Source organism: Acartia tonsa, chromosome 12 (assembly GCF_053477335.1).
Source record: "Acartia tonsa isolate MP-2025a chromosome 12, ASM5347733v1, whole genome shotgun sequence".
Lineage (NCBI taxonomy): Eukaryota > Metazoa > Arthropoda > Copepoda > Calanoida > Acartiidae > Acartia > Acartia tonsa.
This window is the reverse complement of record NC_137271.1, coordinates 7,437,736-7,454,728: the sequence shown is the minus strand read 5'-3', so window position 1 is coordinate 7,454,728 and position 16,993 is coordinate 7,437,736. Positions and strand designations below refer to the sequence as shown.

Genomic DNA, 16,993 nt, shown 5'->3' with positions numbered 1-16,993 from the left:
CTAAAGAACTTTTATTCAAAAGTGTTGAAAAACATGTGAATGTTACACAAATGTAAATGACACAAGTCACGTGTATAATTCCGTAGTCAACCAAGAAGAAAAGGTTATCTTACCCTTGAGGCAATAGAAAATAAGTTTTACAGATGGGTCAATCAGTTTACTCAAAACTACTTTTGGACCACCGAACAAATCCCCCCCTCCCTCCCTCCATTTTATTTTGAACAAGGATGACAACATCCATAAAGGCAAAGCTCTGAAATGAAAGGACAAACAAATATTAACACTTGTAGAGTGTAAGATTTGAATAAGCAGAATATTAATGCAGAAGTCTAAACAAAATTGTAAGTAAATTATTAAGGGACGCGAGAACATTTTGGAAGCAGATAATAGTGCCTAATAAAAAACGACGTCATACAATACAAATAACCAACGATAGGCCACTATATATTGTAATTTTTCAATGGTAAAATTAGACAAACACAGTTTCATATAATCATTTATTAATAAAACATATTTTTTGACAAAAAAAAAGAAATGAAATCAAATAAAGAAATAACATGGAGTAACATTGACTTATGAAGATAGAGAAATAGAAATGACAAAACATAGATTAATTTATGAAAGAGTAGACAATTTTTTACATAATCATAGATGAACTATAACAGAGTATACATAGATACATATTACACAGATTGGAATCATTAAAGCTCTAATCTCATCACCAAATTTGACTATAAAAATCCCCCAAATATTTGGGACCCTTTAAATATGAATCACACTGTGTCACAGGACAAAAATAGTTTATCGTGTTGCTACACAACTACATTAAACTTTCTTCTTACAATAACACATTGTGATTTCAAAAAAACTACAAAAAACAAAGGCTAATAATAACAAAAATATTCACCGGAATTGAGATAATTCATCTAAATTTTGTGTGTATGTGTGTAAGTCTTATTTTGTTTGATTCAGAAAGTTCTTCTATTGCATGCTTGTGATGGAAAAATATTTTTTTTCTTCAGTACTTTAAAAACATTAAAAATTTATTGATAATTGTATTATTAACATTAATGAAAGATCGTTACAAAATTAATATAAAAATACTATTTCTTTTTTTAGTACTATTTTATCACTGTTTCTAAACCAGTTCCAATATCTTTTTTTACTTTTAAACTTTTTTGGAATAATCTGAAGCACTTTTTGTTTAAGAGTAAGTTTCAAATATTCATTATCATTGTCATATCCCTGAGGAAAGACCTACAGAATTGAAACAGGAACGCTGTGGAACAAAATTTTCAAAGAGCTTCGCTGCCTCTCTAAAGTCTTAATCTTGGTCTTCACCTCTTCCTGGGCAAAGACGACATTTACCAGCTTGTCGCAAAACTCGTCAAATTTGGCGACGTGGCCCGGTGCGACGGCCGTAGTGGTTAACAGGTGCTTGATACGATCCCGCCGCGAGTTGGCGTACGTTTTTAGGTGCTTAGCCTCGGACAGACGGTCCAGGGTCATGTGTTTAAGCTCTTGTAATCTTTCTTGCTCTCTGAAAAAAAGAAAATGTTTGAAAAAAGGAATCTCTTTATAGTCCCTATGCAAAAAGAGATAATATTTAAAACTTGTTGGCCATGACGTCATATTAGAAGAGTCCATTATTCTGTTATAACATCATTCGAGATTTTTCGGTCATAAGCAATAGGCAATAAAAGAGCTACATAAAAAAGCATGTAAGTAGCCAGAAGTAGCAAAGAAATATATAAAAATTTCTAGCTAATTGAATAAAAAGTGAACATATCAGACAGACGAATATAATGAGTATTAGAGTAGCACACTGGTTATAGGAATATAACAAAATTTTAGCAATCTATCTGAAATGACAAAGGAGAAAAATTATAGGATATTTCTTGAAAAAAATTCATAAATATAAAACGGAGAATAAAGTGATTTATAAAGTAGATTTGCTATGGTCACCAAAAAAAACAACTTATGCTTAAAAACAGAAGAGACAAATGGGGAATTAAATCATGAAAAAAGGAACCAAAAAAAAACAAATAAATTTTCTTAGATTTTCCAAGTTTAAGATTACTCAAAACAAATTTAAAATTTATTTATTTACCTTTCAAATAGAAGTTTTTGTAGCTGGTTAGCTTCCCCTGAGTCCAACATATTGGATAAAACTATTAGCTGTTGATCACATCTAAAATAATTTCTTTGTTAGAATGTAAATTGCCCAAGACCCATACTCATCAAAGCTGATTCCAGGAAAGGAGGAATTATTGGTGTAAAGTAAATTATAGTCTACATAGAATGAATAACAAAAGATTATTTGTAAAACATCATGTTTAATGTATTAAAGCAATCTTCAGTTAAAACTATATTTTAAATAATCTTTTTGTAAAGTAAATTATATCGGGACCCAATGTTAGTGAACACGTTGGTTGGAATAAAACTTTGGGTACTTTCATTGGAAGGTTCAAACTAACAAGTTCTAAACTTTCGTATCAATAATTTTAGTCTACATAAGTGGTTATTTTTTTTATCACAAACGGGGGTGTTCTCCCTTAATATCCCTGAACTCTATATGAATTCTAACCTGGCTAGCCTGGAAGAGAGGATGTGAAGTAGACGGGTGGACGTTTCCAGGTCATTTCGGTGATTTGAAAGCTGACCCAACTAAAATAATATAATTATTAGCTAGAAAAAAATATTATAGCTGTTAGTTTTTTCTGACTTTCAATGTGTGCATCTGTCTGTATATTTGTCTATATATCTGTCTTTTATTGTGTAACAACGGCGTATAACATGAACTGAATATCAACGAAAACCTGGTTGTTTTTGTTTTGTCTGTTTCTTTGTAAGTCTGTCTCGGCCTTTCTTTCTATCTTTCTGTCGGTATTTCTGTCTGTTTTTCTATGTGTATTTCTGTCTATATATCTTTATGTCTGTCTTTATCAGTAACCGTATTTCTGGTTCTTTCTGTCTGTCTTTTTGTCTGTCTGTCTTTCTGTCTGTTTGTATACATATACCTGTTCAGGAGTAACCAGGGTGTACACCCTGGACTGAATATCAGAGAAAGTCAGGTTGTTTTCATTCCATTCACTCTCAAGCGCAGAAAGACGACATCTAAAAAATATTAAATTATTAGATAAAATTTTCTGAGTTTTCCAGTAATTATTGCTATAAATAAGTTTTTTTGCATTTCATTTTAAATTTATTTTTTTTTTCTTTATTCATTACATTAACAAAGTGATTCAACACTTATTTGATTATTTTAAAGCTACTGGTGGCGATATATGGATTCCACAACAAATGATAAATCAATCTGGTAAGAATTTCATCTTTGGAAGCTGGTAAGTATTGAATTATATTTATCTGCCATTGACTGAAGCTTTAGTATATCCTCTAGAGTACCAAATACAAACTAATTATTCGACTTCATTCATAACACACATGACATAACAGATTTGCTGTGGTATTGCTTCAAAAGATTTATTTTACATAAGGTCTAATTTACAAATGGTCTAATACTACAAATGGTCTAATGTTACAAAAGATCTAATGCTACAATAGGTCTAAATTACTAAAGACCCATGTATGTTTGTATAATTTATGCTAATTTTGTAGAATTAGGTCTTTTGTAAATTAGATCTTTTGTAACTTAGACCTTTTATAAATTTTATAGCCACGCCTTTGTCATACCTGAGTAGATCAATTTTATCCGCCAGCTGTTTGCCCCACAGCTCCGCCAAGTGTTGGTGAGTTTGAGTTGGGTGGAGGGAAAGTCTAAATATTAAACAAGATTAGTTATCATTAAGAAATTGCGTTTTTGTCCAAAAAGACGTTAAAACCGGAGTTTAAAAGTCTTAGTTGCAACAATCTTTTGAAATTAAGAAAATAGTTAAGAAAAAATCTAAAAAGGATTTAAACCAGAGGGACATAAATGCAAATTCTTCCATCCCAATATAGAAAATTATCTTATTATTTATTATAGAAGTTTACTTGTTTTATTAGACTTTTATTTTACTGTTAACATAAAAAAAATCAATGTAGCTTCGAAACATATTAATATCCGCTGAATTAGAACCGGTTCTCAGCCATACTAAAAAATCATATTTAGCGTCATATTACGGACAATTTTCCACGAATATTTAAAAATAAAAATCATAAAAACTAATACCAGTTTTGTAAGCCTGATCCTTCGGCTCTCGGGGCTTACAAAACTCGTTTTAATCTTATAATTTTTCAATCTAATATCCGCAGAAAGCTGTGTATAAAACGGTGTGATTACTAACTATTCCGCATGGTACCTGGCATCCTGGAGCAGGAGGCTGGAACTGCTCGCCTGACGGCCTTGCACCTCTCCAGTAAGCTCGGGCATCACATCCTATAATATAGGTAGATTGATTGATTACTTGATTAGTACATAGCAGGAATAAGGTATAGCCAACAGTTGAAATAAATATAAAATAATATTATGGGGGCAGATAAAAAGGTCATCATAAAATGACGTGTAGGTTTCGTGATTTTTTCCGACTTAATTTCGTTGTTGGTATAAGCTGAGTACGTAGAAAGATAGATAGGTCAGGGGAAATAGAGATAAAAAGATTCATAGAAATTAACAATATGAGAGAAAAATGAAATAGAGAAAGAGAAAGAGAGAGAAATAGAGAGAGTTAGAGAGAGTTAGAGAGAAGGAGAGAGAGAGAGAGAGAGAGAGAGAGAGAGAGAGAGAGAAATAGAGAGAGTTAGAGAGAGAGAGAGAGAGAGAGAGAGAGAGAGAGAGAGAGAGAGAGAGAGAGAGAAAAAAAAAGGGGGTAATCATGTGTATTATCATTGGAGATGTGACTCTTATTCCTTTAGATCAAACTATATACCTGAATATAATTAAAAAGTTTCTCAAAGCTTGTGTCTGAAGCTGTTAGCAGAAGTTCCAAATAAACAGGAAGATTCAATCGTTTTGCCAGGTTCTTCAAACTTATCTCCTCTTTGGGCTTGCTCTTCTTTACAACTTCTAAACAAAGGGTTAATCAATCAAAAAAAATACTATTACCAATTCCAAATAGTTGAATATTCGTTATTAAGGTACTTTTCTACAAAGTGCCTGTTAAACCCTTTATAACCCATGTGAAGGGTTTAAATCTGTTGTGCTCTAACCCTGTGGAGCCACTCACTACCCAATATAACCTAAGCTAACCTGTCCTAAATATATAATAAACAGAAAACTGCTACCCACCCTTGTTTTCAATTTATTTTAGAAATAGGGGGAAGGTTCAATTTATGGGAATAAGCCCTTATTTGAAAACTTTAAAGAAAAGCGCAATGCCACACACATACAATTTTTGTATTTTGAAGAAACTGCGCAATGCCGCACACATTAAAAAATCTTCCTATCAATCAATAAGAAAATGAAATACCTGAATATTGTGAGTCGTTGTGTGATGAAAACAGAAGATTGTCTTCTTTTAGACTATATCTCTTTGTATTTTTCTCATATGTTCTGAAATTAAAATAAAATGTTAAAGTTAAAGTTAAAGAAAAAATGTATTATATTATCGAGTACAAGCTGCTACTTACCTAACGGCCTCTAGGGGCACTTAAAGGTGGGTGAGGGGATGTAAAATACATTCTTAATTTTAGTTTTAAAGGAAAAATTAAAAAGATATAAAATTAGGAAGTGTCATTTTTTTAGGCCCGAAATCTTTTGGGAGGGTTGTGGTACCCTCCCACAAACTAGATATAAAACTTTAAGGGCCCATGAGTAGCTACATCGTAAAGAAGAAGGATACAGACAGACACACACGCATACACATCCTAGTACTTTTACATAAGAATTTCAAATATTTCCCTGTATGAATATTTTGAAGAAATGTTATTTACTCAGCTGCTCTATGAGATTAAAGCCTTTTAGAATTAAATTAATGCCAAAAGTTTTCTTAGGCTGCGCCACTAGAAAAAAAGTATTTTTAAACTTACCCATTACTTGTAGGAATAAGACCATTTGCAAAATTTGAATGGCTTCCGCTAGCTCGTCGTGATTCATTGAAGGATTTGAATTTTCTATAAAAAAAAAATAAAAAAATATGAGAGATTAATAATCATTATCGCTACGTATTATAGAAAGATTAAAAATGATTTTTTTAATATTTATGGAAAATTATGTATACGATGCATACATGATTTTTCAGTATGGCTAAGAACCGGCTCTAATCCAGCGGATATTACTCAGTTTCGAATCCACACTGGTAAAAATTATCTTTTTAAATAACATTTAAGAAAACAAAATATTGGTTAGTTTTTGTTTTGTTAGCTATACATACAAATTTCTGCATTTCAATTTCACATTTTTGAAAAAAATCGTAGCCACTCTTTAATTTAAAATGTCTGTACTTACCTTGTAGGTTGTTTCTTAGCATCAGCATAAGCAATGGTATTACTGTAGTTAACCGAGACGCTGCCACGGCCTTGGCGCGGCCCTGCGGGGCTTTTCCTCAGCCCGTCCATCCCCTCGTAAGTGGATGACTCGTCCATCTGATCTGTTTCTGTGTCGTCATTATTGTCGATACTGTCGAAGACTTCGTTGATAGCAGCGTTGACGTCATCGTAATCGTTTTGTCCAACATCCATTTCTTCTTCTCCCTATAAAAAAGGTATTACAAGTATTTCAGGAAAAATCAAGTATCTTTATTTTTAGATATGACTTCTAAATCTAGAGGGGGCAGGAGTTGAACAACTGTATGTCCCCACACCGAGGACCCTGTGCTGACTTTATATTGGGTCTTTGAAAATAAACTAATAGCGTCAGAAATATTAACACAGCCAAGTCGGTACATACGAGCAGAAAGCAATATGCTAGCAGACAAAAAAGGTCCCAAACAAGGGGACTCAGATAGTTGTCTGGTTATGCATCTATATTTTTAGATTTATCATTTTTTTTTGTTAGTTTGATATAATTAGATATTTTTTTCCAAATTCTGTTTTTAAATTTAATAATTGAAGAAAAAAAAATAATTATCTCAACTATACCTGAAAAGACACAGATTTTGCCTGATCCTGCCTGCTGGCGCTGGATCCAGGTGGCCCCTGTCCTCCAGAACTTACACCTAAATAGTTTTAATTTTGATTGGTTGGTATACTTATAACGGTCTTAAAATAAGTTGAGGGAGGGGAAATTGGGCTATTTATTACACTATTCCCCAAGTTTTTTTCTTATTGGTTGGAGACTTTTATTGAATTTTGATTGGTTTGGTGCATTAAGTTGTGTATTTAACAGTTTTCAACAATAATTGTAATCTACAGAACTTTATGTTTCATATCGCCCATTGTCTTATCCCTTTAGATCCCTGGTAATTTGTGGTTTCCTCTATTTATATGTACTTTAGATTAATGAAACTTTATTGTCTGAAATTTTGTTTGCTTTTTTATATGTCTGTCTGTATGTTTATTTGTTCTGTTTTCAGCCTGTTGAACTGTATGTTTGTCTGTATTTCTGCATGTTTGTCTGTCTATTTGTCTGTCTGATTATCTCTATATTCGTCTCTATATTATATTGTCTGTCTGTTTTTCTTTCTCTTTGTTTGTCTGTTTGTTTCTATGTTTGTTTGTATATTTGTCTTTTTGTTTTTGGTCTTCTAATCCGTCTGTTTTACTGTTTCATTGTATGTATGTTTGTTTGTCTATCAATTTGTCTATCTATCTATCAACCTGAATCGCTGGAACTCATCCTTGACGAAGCTGTGGACTGGAGGCTGCTTGTCTTAGAATCTAGATGACTGCCAACCATCCCCCGGCTGCCAGCGGTCATATGGTGTAACATGTGATGTTGCCCGGGCATGATGAAGTGGTCCTGATGACCGCCGGATGATGACCGCATGTGAATGTGACCGGGGTTGTCCAACCTCATGCTGGAATCGCTGCGGTGAGGCGGTAAAAAGTCAAGCCTGAAAATTATAAAACAAGTTGATAATTTTTTCATTCAAAATTAAATCAAACTAACAAAATGTAATCAATTAATTGCCATTCTATTTCAAAAAATGAAATAATTGCATAACAATATATGTTCATTCTAAATGGAACAAGCAAATTAAAGTCTTTTACAGAAAGTTGGGTAGGCTCTTATAGAGCAGCGCCGCTACTAAAAATATAATTGAACTATACCTATGCTGTGAGGTAGAGTGTGGATTCATAAGCTGCAGTGATGACCCGCCGTTTCCACCGTTAAAGCTTAACGGCTCATACAAGCTACTCACGCCAGAATCACTTTCATAAAAATTTCCACTTTCCTCCACGCCCCGTTCCCCGTTAACGCCGCTAGTTTGACCGCCCATCGGCGTTACTTTGGAGCCACGGCGGGTTAACGTGCCCACGGGTGAGTAGATGGAGCTGGGGCGGGTGCTGTGGCCGCCGAAATAGCTGTTGCGGTTGCTGGTTGGCGTGGCTGTGGATGGGTTGTGACCAAACATAAATTCACTTTTGCTTCCATAGATGTCGCTCTTTGTAGGAGAATATAGCTCACTTCTAAAACAAAAATTAGATTTTAGAATTATTAAGAATCCAATTTTATAACCAAGGGTCCTGAGGTTCGAAGCCCATAGTTTACTATCTTCCTAAAAGAACATTCTATTCTATGTATATTATTTGAAATCTAGTATTTATTTTATGCTTACTATTTTACAATTGGTGGAAAATTGTCTGTAATACATTATTATTCAGTACTGCTAAGTAAAACTAGTTCTAATCCAGCGGATATTGATCATTTTCGAAGACATACTATACTAATTATCTATACATACCTAGACGCATAGAGCTCTGTGTTGGACTGATAGATATCGCTTCGCGATCCGTAGAAGTCGATGGGTTTCAAACTTGGTGGCCGCGGCCTGCGGGACTGCGGCTGGGACGCCTGCTGAAGATGCGGATTGCCATACACCATACAGGGACCAGTCTAAAATTTAACAAGATTAGTTTTCTTGAAATCTGATGCCTGATTGGTGGAAGAAGTGAATACTTGATGATTTTTTTTTCAAAAGGCATAAAATAAGTTAAAACATATTCCTTTTTTAAAAGGTGTAAGATTTATGTCTGAAGCTAAAGATAACCGAAAATCTGGCCCCAATTCGTTGTACTTTTGAGGAAGCTTAATGTGTCTTAGGGTCAAGAAGCTATAGGGAAAGAAACTAGGTTAATTAGGTCCATAAGAAACGTAGCATAATAATTCTTAAAAAACATAAATATTAATTAGTTTTATGCAGTATTAGTAGATAAGAATTTTTGACAATCAATGTTCAAAACAAAATCATATATCTTTGAAATTATCCAATAAACAAGAAACCCAGCCATTTTGCGTAGTAAATAAAGTATGTTATTGTACAGGACAGTTCAATACTTTAAAGTATTTGTGCTTTAAAATAAAGTTCCTTTGTCCCATTCAATTATTTGTTCCAAAATACTTGAACGTCCCTTGAATGTATCTTTTATGTATTGTGGTATCTGCAAGAAAAAAAATAGAAGAATTCCAGCTTAAATACAATAGATAGTGAATTGTCATTTTAGATTTCAGCGCAGCAACTCTATAAAGAAAATGGCCTACAATTTATTGAATATATTTATGAAAAATATAGTATTTTGTATATATATCCTTAAGATCTCTAAAATGACTAACCAATTATTTCTTCTGTTTAGAAAATTTTATCGTTTTAATGGATTTAGAATATACGTGGATATTATGACAGGGGAAAAATTGTCGTCAATTTAGCTTGCTTAAATGGAACTCGTTTATTGGTCAGTTCGTTCATTCAGTATGAGGGAAGGGGACGGGGTAAAGGAAGTGGAAAGACGGAATCGTTAGTTTTGTCCGCTACAAGTTTCACTTCATTATAGAACATGAAAATCTGATGTAAGATCCAAGTTTTAGCACATCCATTATCGATTTATGCAGTATTAAATCTAAAAGTTATAAAAATATAAAAATAAGTATAGCATGGATTTTATTGCAAACGTTCAGCCCTACAAATCAGAAAGGTGTATTATAATGATAATAAAAATCTTCGATAATTTTAGATGTCATTGTCCTTGTTTAAAACACAATGAGATGCTTTTTTTACAAGGTATAGTATAATAGTATGAAAAGAATTGGGCCCAATCAGGGACAAGGGATATTTAATCTGAAGAAAAAGCATCCTTAAAAAGTCCAATGACAGTTTATTTGCATATGCATTTTACTTTGTTTGTGACTAATTACAGCATGCTATTGTAGAAGAAAAATGCTAAGAAACCACATTGCCTTAATATTTTAATAAATTTCATAGGTAAAATTGTTGTCGAATTTTTTTTCACATTGTCCTATCCCCCAATGTGTAATGTAACGTTACACTTTTGGGTAAGGAATGATTTTTTAAATAGTTTTTGTAACTGAAAAATGTAAAAATAATTCCTACTGCTTCTATGTTAGACGCTGGCTAACAATAGTAATGCCATGGCCTAAAAGAAGGTCATTATTATGGTTAGAATCAGGGCTTAAAACCGCGTAATAATAAGAATTTTAAAATAGTTCCTACAGCTGCTATCTCAGGTGTGCGACATTAATGAATAGAGTAGGGGGAATGCTCTGGTCCATAACATGCGCAACTAATTATCATGCACTGTTGGGACTTCCAAAGAAAGGTCGTGTAATCAAAGAGTTGGTAGTCTGTTTTAACCTGATACTCCGGGTGTTTGGACTGATTTTGTTTCCCTTAGTTAATAGAAAACCAACAGACAGAATGCAATATCTTCTTCCTTCATCCTGCCATCCACCACATACAATAAATAATATCCCATATTCGTTGTGCCACAGACTAGTTAGAATATGCTCAGAAGAAGACACTTTGATGAAAAGACTAGATGAACTCAAACTATTTTTACTGATGAGAAATTATGACGAGAAACTGATCAACACAAGCATACAAAAAGCCTTAAATCTAAAAAGGAGTGAAGCCCTTCAGAAAGTGATAAGAGAGAAGAAAAACAGAATACCCTTTGTTGTATCCTACCATCCATCATTGCCCCCACTGTCAAAAATATTTAAGGATGCATGGAAATTTATGACATTGAATGACCAACGCCTACAAGAAATTTTTCCCCACCCTCCCATGGTTGCTTACAGACAGCCAAGATCTGCTAGCTTAAGAGCACGCCTTGTAAAGACAAAATTACCATCAAGAAAACAGAGATCTTTACCTGGCCTCAAAAAATGCCAACAACCAAGATGTAATACCTGTAGCTATATTCAAGAAGGTAAAAAAGTTGTTAGCTCAAATAACAAGAAAATTTACATCAATCTACAAGAGAGTGTTACCTGTGAAAGTAAAAATGTTGTTTACTGCATTTCCTGTGACAAAGCTGCATGTAATTTTGTTCAATACATCGGTGAAACACAAGCTAAACTAAAAGTTAGGTTTGGCCAACACCTTGGTTATGTCAGAAGCACAGATCATGACAAATACCCAACAGGAAAACATTTTAATCTACCTGGACACAGCATGACCAACATGAAGCTTTCGGTCTTAGAAAAATGCAAACTGGACTCATCAAACTACAGAAAAATTCGGGAAGCTGAATACATCAATAAATTTGACACACTAAGAAATGGATTAAATAAAAAATTGTAATTTTACTTGTTTTTTTATCTAAATATAAATTTACATTTGTTGCTTTGTTGTTAATCATTACTAAAAATACTTTTAATACTTTATTGTTTAATTTATGACATTTTTTCATACACTTTCATGTAAAATTAAAATCTTTTCAACACATTCACGTATTTCTGTTTTGCTAATTGCAATATTTTTAAAAAAACAAAAGTCATACAGTACAAAACTTTCATTCTTTTGAACTTTGATTCTTTTAAACCCCTATCCCTTCTACCCCTTCCCTTTACACCAAAACCAGCGGTTAAATTGCTCAGTTTCAAACAAACCTTTGTACAGTAAAGAATAATAGAAGGGATAACCATATTCATTATAATACATTTAACTTTTTCTTTGTATTTTCGAGCACTTTTTCATTATTTTGTTGTTTCTTTACTTTAAAATAACCTAATTTTTTTCAAAATATATATCTGATTTTACTATAAATATTTGAAATATGGTTAATTTTGTGCAGGTTGACAAGGATTAGATGTGATTTAATCGAAATATATTCCTACAAATTGAGCTAGGTGTTTTTCCTTGGATAGTCTCTTTTCAACATCGCTGCCGTGTATTATTCCATTAATAGTTATCCTTGCAGGTTGTTGGACCTGACGTTATAGTGTCATGGACAACAGCATCGCCCGTATGAGGTAGTTGATAGGAAATATTGTAATACTTTTTATCAGGAATCTAAAGGGATGAGACAATGGTCGATAAATGGATGTACATTCCCAATGATGATACACAAAATTACCCCTGATATCGATCAAAATTATTGGTTGATACGTTCTAACACTCAATTTAATTAATCAACCTACCTAATTTACTGAAATTCCCATAGTTGTTAAGCCAACGAATAAGAAGACGTTATTATAAAACTTTGAGTACTAGTGTATTAAACAGCCCATTGTCCCCTCTCTCTATGACTATTTATATTTTATAAAACGTGTCTCTCTATAACTTTAGTATATACAGTTACATTTTTTACTACATCACACTTTTATCAGGTTGGGTAACAGATAATTTTAACAAGGACCATTATTGACATAGATAGTGCAGCAAGTAACACAGAAATATATACACAGAATACACAAGGTACATTGGACTACAAATTTTACTGATACCTAGAGTTTTTAAAAAACGTTCTCTCATTTTTTTGTTAAAAAACTGAGGAGGCATGGTGTAAATCCTTATTGGTTCAAACGTGCAGTGTCCAAACTTTTACACCAATAATTTGAATCTACAGATTATTTATAGAGTAACTACCTTATATTTTGGCAAGTATGCCAATCTTCTGTTTATTGTGTAAAAAAATTAGATATAATATTGTAATTTATTGATAATGAACTGTGATCCTAATTAATCAGATATTGCTTCGCTACTTAATTATCCTCGTTTTTTTATATAGAGATGGCTTTTTTTCTAAGCTCTAACGAACTTATTTTAATACCTACTACTACTTGATAAAAAATGAGGAAACATCATTCTTATTATACTTCCGTAGACTATTGTGCGAGTTTTTCAATTCTATATAAAGAAACTCAGGAATTAAGGTATTGAACAATGGATCATAAATTTAATCGTTCCCTCAATCTTATGGGTAAAACTTGGTGGTTTGAAGCTTGTATTTTTAAAGGAATGAATTGAATAGTGAATATTGATTTTATTGTTCTTTAAATCCCTGAAAAAGCCAACGTCTTATTCTGTATCATCCCAGAAATCTTATGGGTTAAGACAATGGACGATAAATTCATGGGAATACAAATTATGATAAACAAAAGTATTATTCTGCAGATAAAAATTATTGGTTGAAAGGTTTAGACACTGCTAGTTTGTTTTCAAAAAAATCAAATATGTAAAAAGTACCCTAAGTCTTTAAGCCAATAAACAGGATATAAACTTTAATTTTACATTCCAATGTCCCCTCCCTCCCTGATCTATCTACTTTATAAAATTGTTTGATATATGATTTTTTACATAAAGAAAGGTAAATATTGATATTCAAATTAAATTTTATGTTGATTTATTACTTAAATAAAGTTGAGTTTGATAGAAGGAAGTTTTTTTTAAATAAAATTATTAATTTTAGCTATTGAAATGTTTATGAATTCCATTTCATTAGGTATCCGCGGTCAATTGTCCAAAAACGATACAAAAAAAAGATTATATATTACTAGCGGTTACGCACCTAGCATCTAGAGGTGCAAAAAATAGCTCAAAACCAAACAAAAAACTATGCAAAGCATACTTATAATAGAGAATCTAATCGGGTTAGTAATTTTTTAGATCTTAAGTTCAGACAAATATTCCTTACGACTTTATATAATACATAGAGTGATCAACACAGTTTAATTAAACATGTTTTTTTTTATTTGATAAGTCCAATACACAGTGTTTCATGTTAAAAAAACAATTTTCAGTTGGTTATAAATAAAAAGACATGATGCTTTAATGAGCATAAGTTTTATACTGTTTATTAAAAACAAAAGATGATTTTTTTCCTCAAGTGGAGGTAAGGAATGAGGGGGGGGGGATAGATTTCAATTATTATTTTAAAATAAACAGAAAAAAGTTTATTTAATCAAGGCCTTTTTATTAGATACAGACATGATATTTCATTAGTATATAACCTATAACTTAAATAATTTAAATAAAAAAATACTTAAATTGAAAAAATATCAGACCATTTTTTTTCGGAAATTTAATATTCAAATTTGACAATTGAAGTCTAATAATATTGTTTTTTTTTATAATTATTTCTGGCTTAAAACTTTACACTTTGAATCTATTTATTAAAACCATTTTAACTTTATATTGCTGCGCTGCTTATGGCCACACTTATTCTTGTACAAGATATGCCTAATGCCCACTAAAGTATAAATTGTCGTATTGCCTAGAATTTCATTGTTCAAAAGTCCCTCTCATACCTTTACAGACGAAAGTTTTATTCCAAAACTGTTAAATATTTTTTCTAAAGACAGCTAATTTTTTAATATATAGCATAATAGCAAAAACTATTTCAGAACTGAAACCTAAAATGAAATAGCCCTAATCTTCCTTGTGAAACCTTCCTAAAATGGAGAACTGTATTGGTTCTGCGGTGTCTAGCGATATCTCAACGGACGAACATAAAAACTTGCTACTTTTTTTTAAAATAGGATAAAATAAGTAAAAATATAGATACTTACTACAGAAGAGTATCAAAAATAAGCCGATTTAGAAGAAATAATCAATCATTAAACAGCCATTGATGTGTGTGTGTGTGTGTTTTGCACTGGTCTGTAAAGTTACCAATGGCTATTTTTTTTTTTCAAGGAAGCTTTACCATGCGAAATATTTAGCTAATGTAAAAAATGCATTCATATTACATTGGAAAAACACTTAATTTTTTGTGACAGACAATTTGGAATCTAAGAATCCAAATCCTTTTTTTACGCTTATCCCAATGCCTTATCAAATATTAAGGGTGTTTTACCAAAACAAAATAAATTAAAATTTTATAGCGAGGCAAATTTTAAAGCTATGAAATGTGGTATGTCTGTCTAACGATATTTTAGCTAAACAAAAACACTACTAGAAGACCAAATGAAAAAGACAGAGGTATGAGGGATAAGATAATAGATAATAAAAAACATAATAAAAGTTGTAATGTATGTTTAAGTCTATGATAGCTGGTATGTTTTGGAGGGGAGAATTGGGTTGTAGATCAATCTAATCGTCCTCTGGCTATGTTTAAGTTTATCTATTGATTTAGCTGAATTTAATTTTTCGTTGCAATGTTTGAAGTCTTTTCTAATCTGTGATTGTGTAGGTCAGTTTATTCTTTATTGTGAGGTATTCCCTTTGTCTTACAGTTGGGAATAGTAAACCAACTTTATACAAATAGATTGGGAAGAATAAAAATGTCAAGGTACATGAACCAACTTTCAAAAAAATATTAGGTTGTGATTTCCCTATCGAGAACAGAAAGAAAAATGTTGAGGGGGACATTTTTTCTTTACTTTTCATCTTGTAAAATAGGGATGGGGGATTTTTTAAATCCCAACCCCTACATGGACTACATTGATTGGAGTATTTTAATAAAACAAAATTCATTGAAACAGATAAAGTTATTGAAACATTTTTAAAGGGAATCTAAAGTAATCTTAGGAAATATTTTACTACTATTAAAAGTTTGTTTGAACCTCCTAACTGTCTCATTGTTTTATAACTACTACCGTTTAATATAAATCAACAAAAACGGGGATGACATTTGTCTACAGCAGCTAAGCTATTCAATTTTAAGAGTGTCTTTAACATTCTATTCCAAAACTCAATTATGCTTGAGTCTAGAGTATAAACTTTGTATCTGCTTTAAATTTTACTTTAAAACTAAAATCAAATGAGCTTTTACAATTTACTAATAATTTCTTTTCTTATAGGCATGAATTATCGCCTAGCCCTGTCAAGAAATGAAATATTTAAAGTTGAAAATCCTTTAAATTTTACCTAAAGATAAAAAAATCTGTAAAATAGGAAATTTGTAATAAATTGCATAACGCTTTCCTAATAATGAGATTATCATCTTATACTTTCTTATGTTATTATAACAAAAAGTAAAAATAATACATGAATTCAAACTAGTTGTTGCTTCCCCTACCCTTTAGAAGCTGTGCTATAGGGCAAAACAATAGCCTAAAACCAACCTTAATTTTATGAAAGTCTTCACTGAAAAGCTCAGACTAGCCATTATGAGATATATTAGTTCAAACCAAAGACCCTTACGAATATATTTCATTAGTTGTTTTTCTTTTAGGTTCTTTTACTAATTTTACTGCAGTTAAGTAAATAAACTTTGCTAAAAATCATCAAATTCACGAACAATGATCGTTTTTGTTAAAAAAATGCAACCCCTGTCTATTGGGATTGTAATTTTTCTGTCTTCTCCTTTTCTTTGTAAACTTGATTAAATTTAAGAATATTTGATTAAACATTAATTTTTCGTTTCCACATTTTTTATATAAACTTTTGAGGAAAAAAACAAAAACAAAAAAAATAAATTGTTAGTGTTATATACGTATATGCATTTTAGTTACAAGATTTAAGCAATTACGATACGTCAACAGATCTATAGTATAGATGTATATACAGACAACTACCTCCCTTCCTTTTCCAAAGACCTCTTTCGTCTGCTTCTAAATTCTTTTCTGCTACTTGGCTGTGTTAATATAAGCGACACCACTGGTTGATTTTCAATGACCCAATAGATTAATTGCACAAGTCGGTTGCGATGGGGAGATACAGTCATTTAACCCTTTCTCCCTCTAGTGTTTTACTCTAATATAACGTCCAAC

General features: G+C 31.9%; 1 protein-coding gene across 1 annotated transcript in view; it reads right to left on the bottom strand.

Annotated features, from left to right (window-relative positions):
• Positions 1-483: 483 nt before the first annotated feature.
• Positions 484-16,993, bottom strand: part of LOC145333495 (uncharacterized) — a 167,881-nt gene continuing 151,371 nt past the window's right edge. The window contains exons 9-22 of the mRNA XM_080178647.1: positions 8,784-8,935; positions 8,149-8,508; positions 7,696-7,931; positions 7,018-7,094; positions 6,386-6,630; positions 5,968-6,051; positions 5,409-5,491; positions 4,869-5,005; positions 4,302-4,378; positions 3,694-3,777; positions 3,021-3,117; positions 2,588-2,667; positions 2,111-2,191; positions 484-1,540 (exon numbers count right to left, since the gene is read on the bottom strand). Coding sequence (XP_080034773.1) covers positions 1,258-1,540; positions 2,111-2,191; positions 2,588-2,667; positions 3,021-3,117; positions 3,694-3,777; positions 4,302-4,378; positions 4,869-5,005; positions 5,409-5,491; positions 5,968-6,051; positions 6,386-6,630; positions 7,018-7,094; positions 7,696-7,931; positions 8,149-8,508; positions 8,784-8,935 — 2,076 coding nt within the window. The 3' untranslated portion in view covers positions 484-1,257. The remainder of the gene's footprint in view (positions 1,541-2,110; positions 2,192-2,587; positions 2,668-3,020; positions 3,118-3,693; positions 3,778-4,301; positions 4,379-4,868; positions 5,006-5,408; positions 5,492-5,967; positions 6,052-6,385; positions 6,631-7,017; positions 7,095-7,695; positions 7,932-8,148; positions 8,509-8,783; positions 8,936-16,993) is intronic.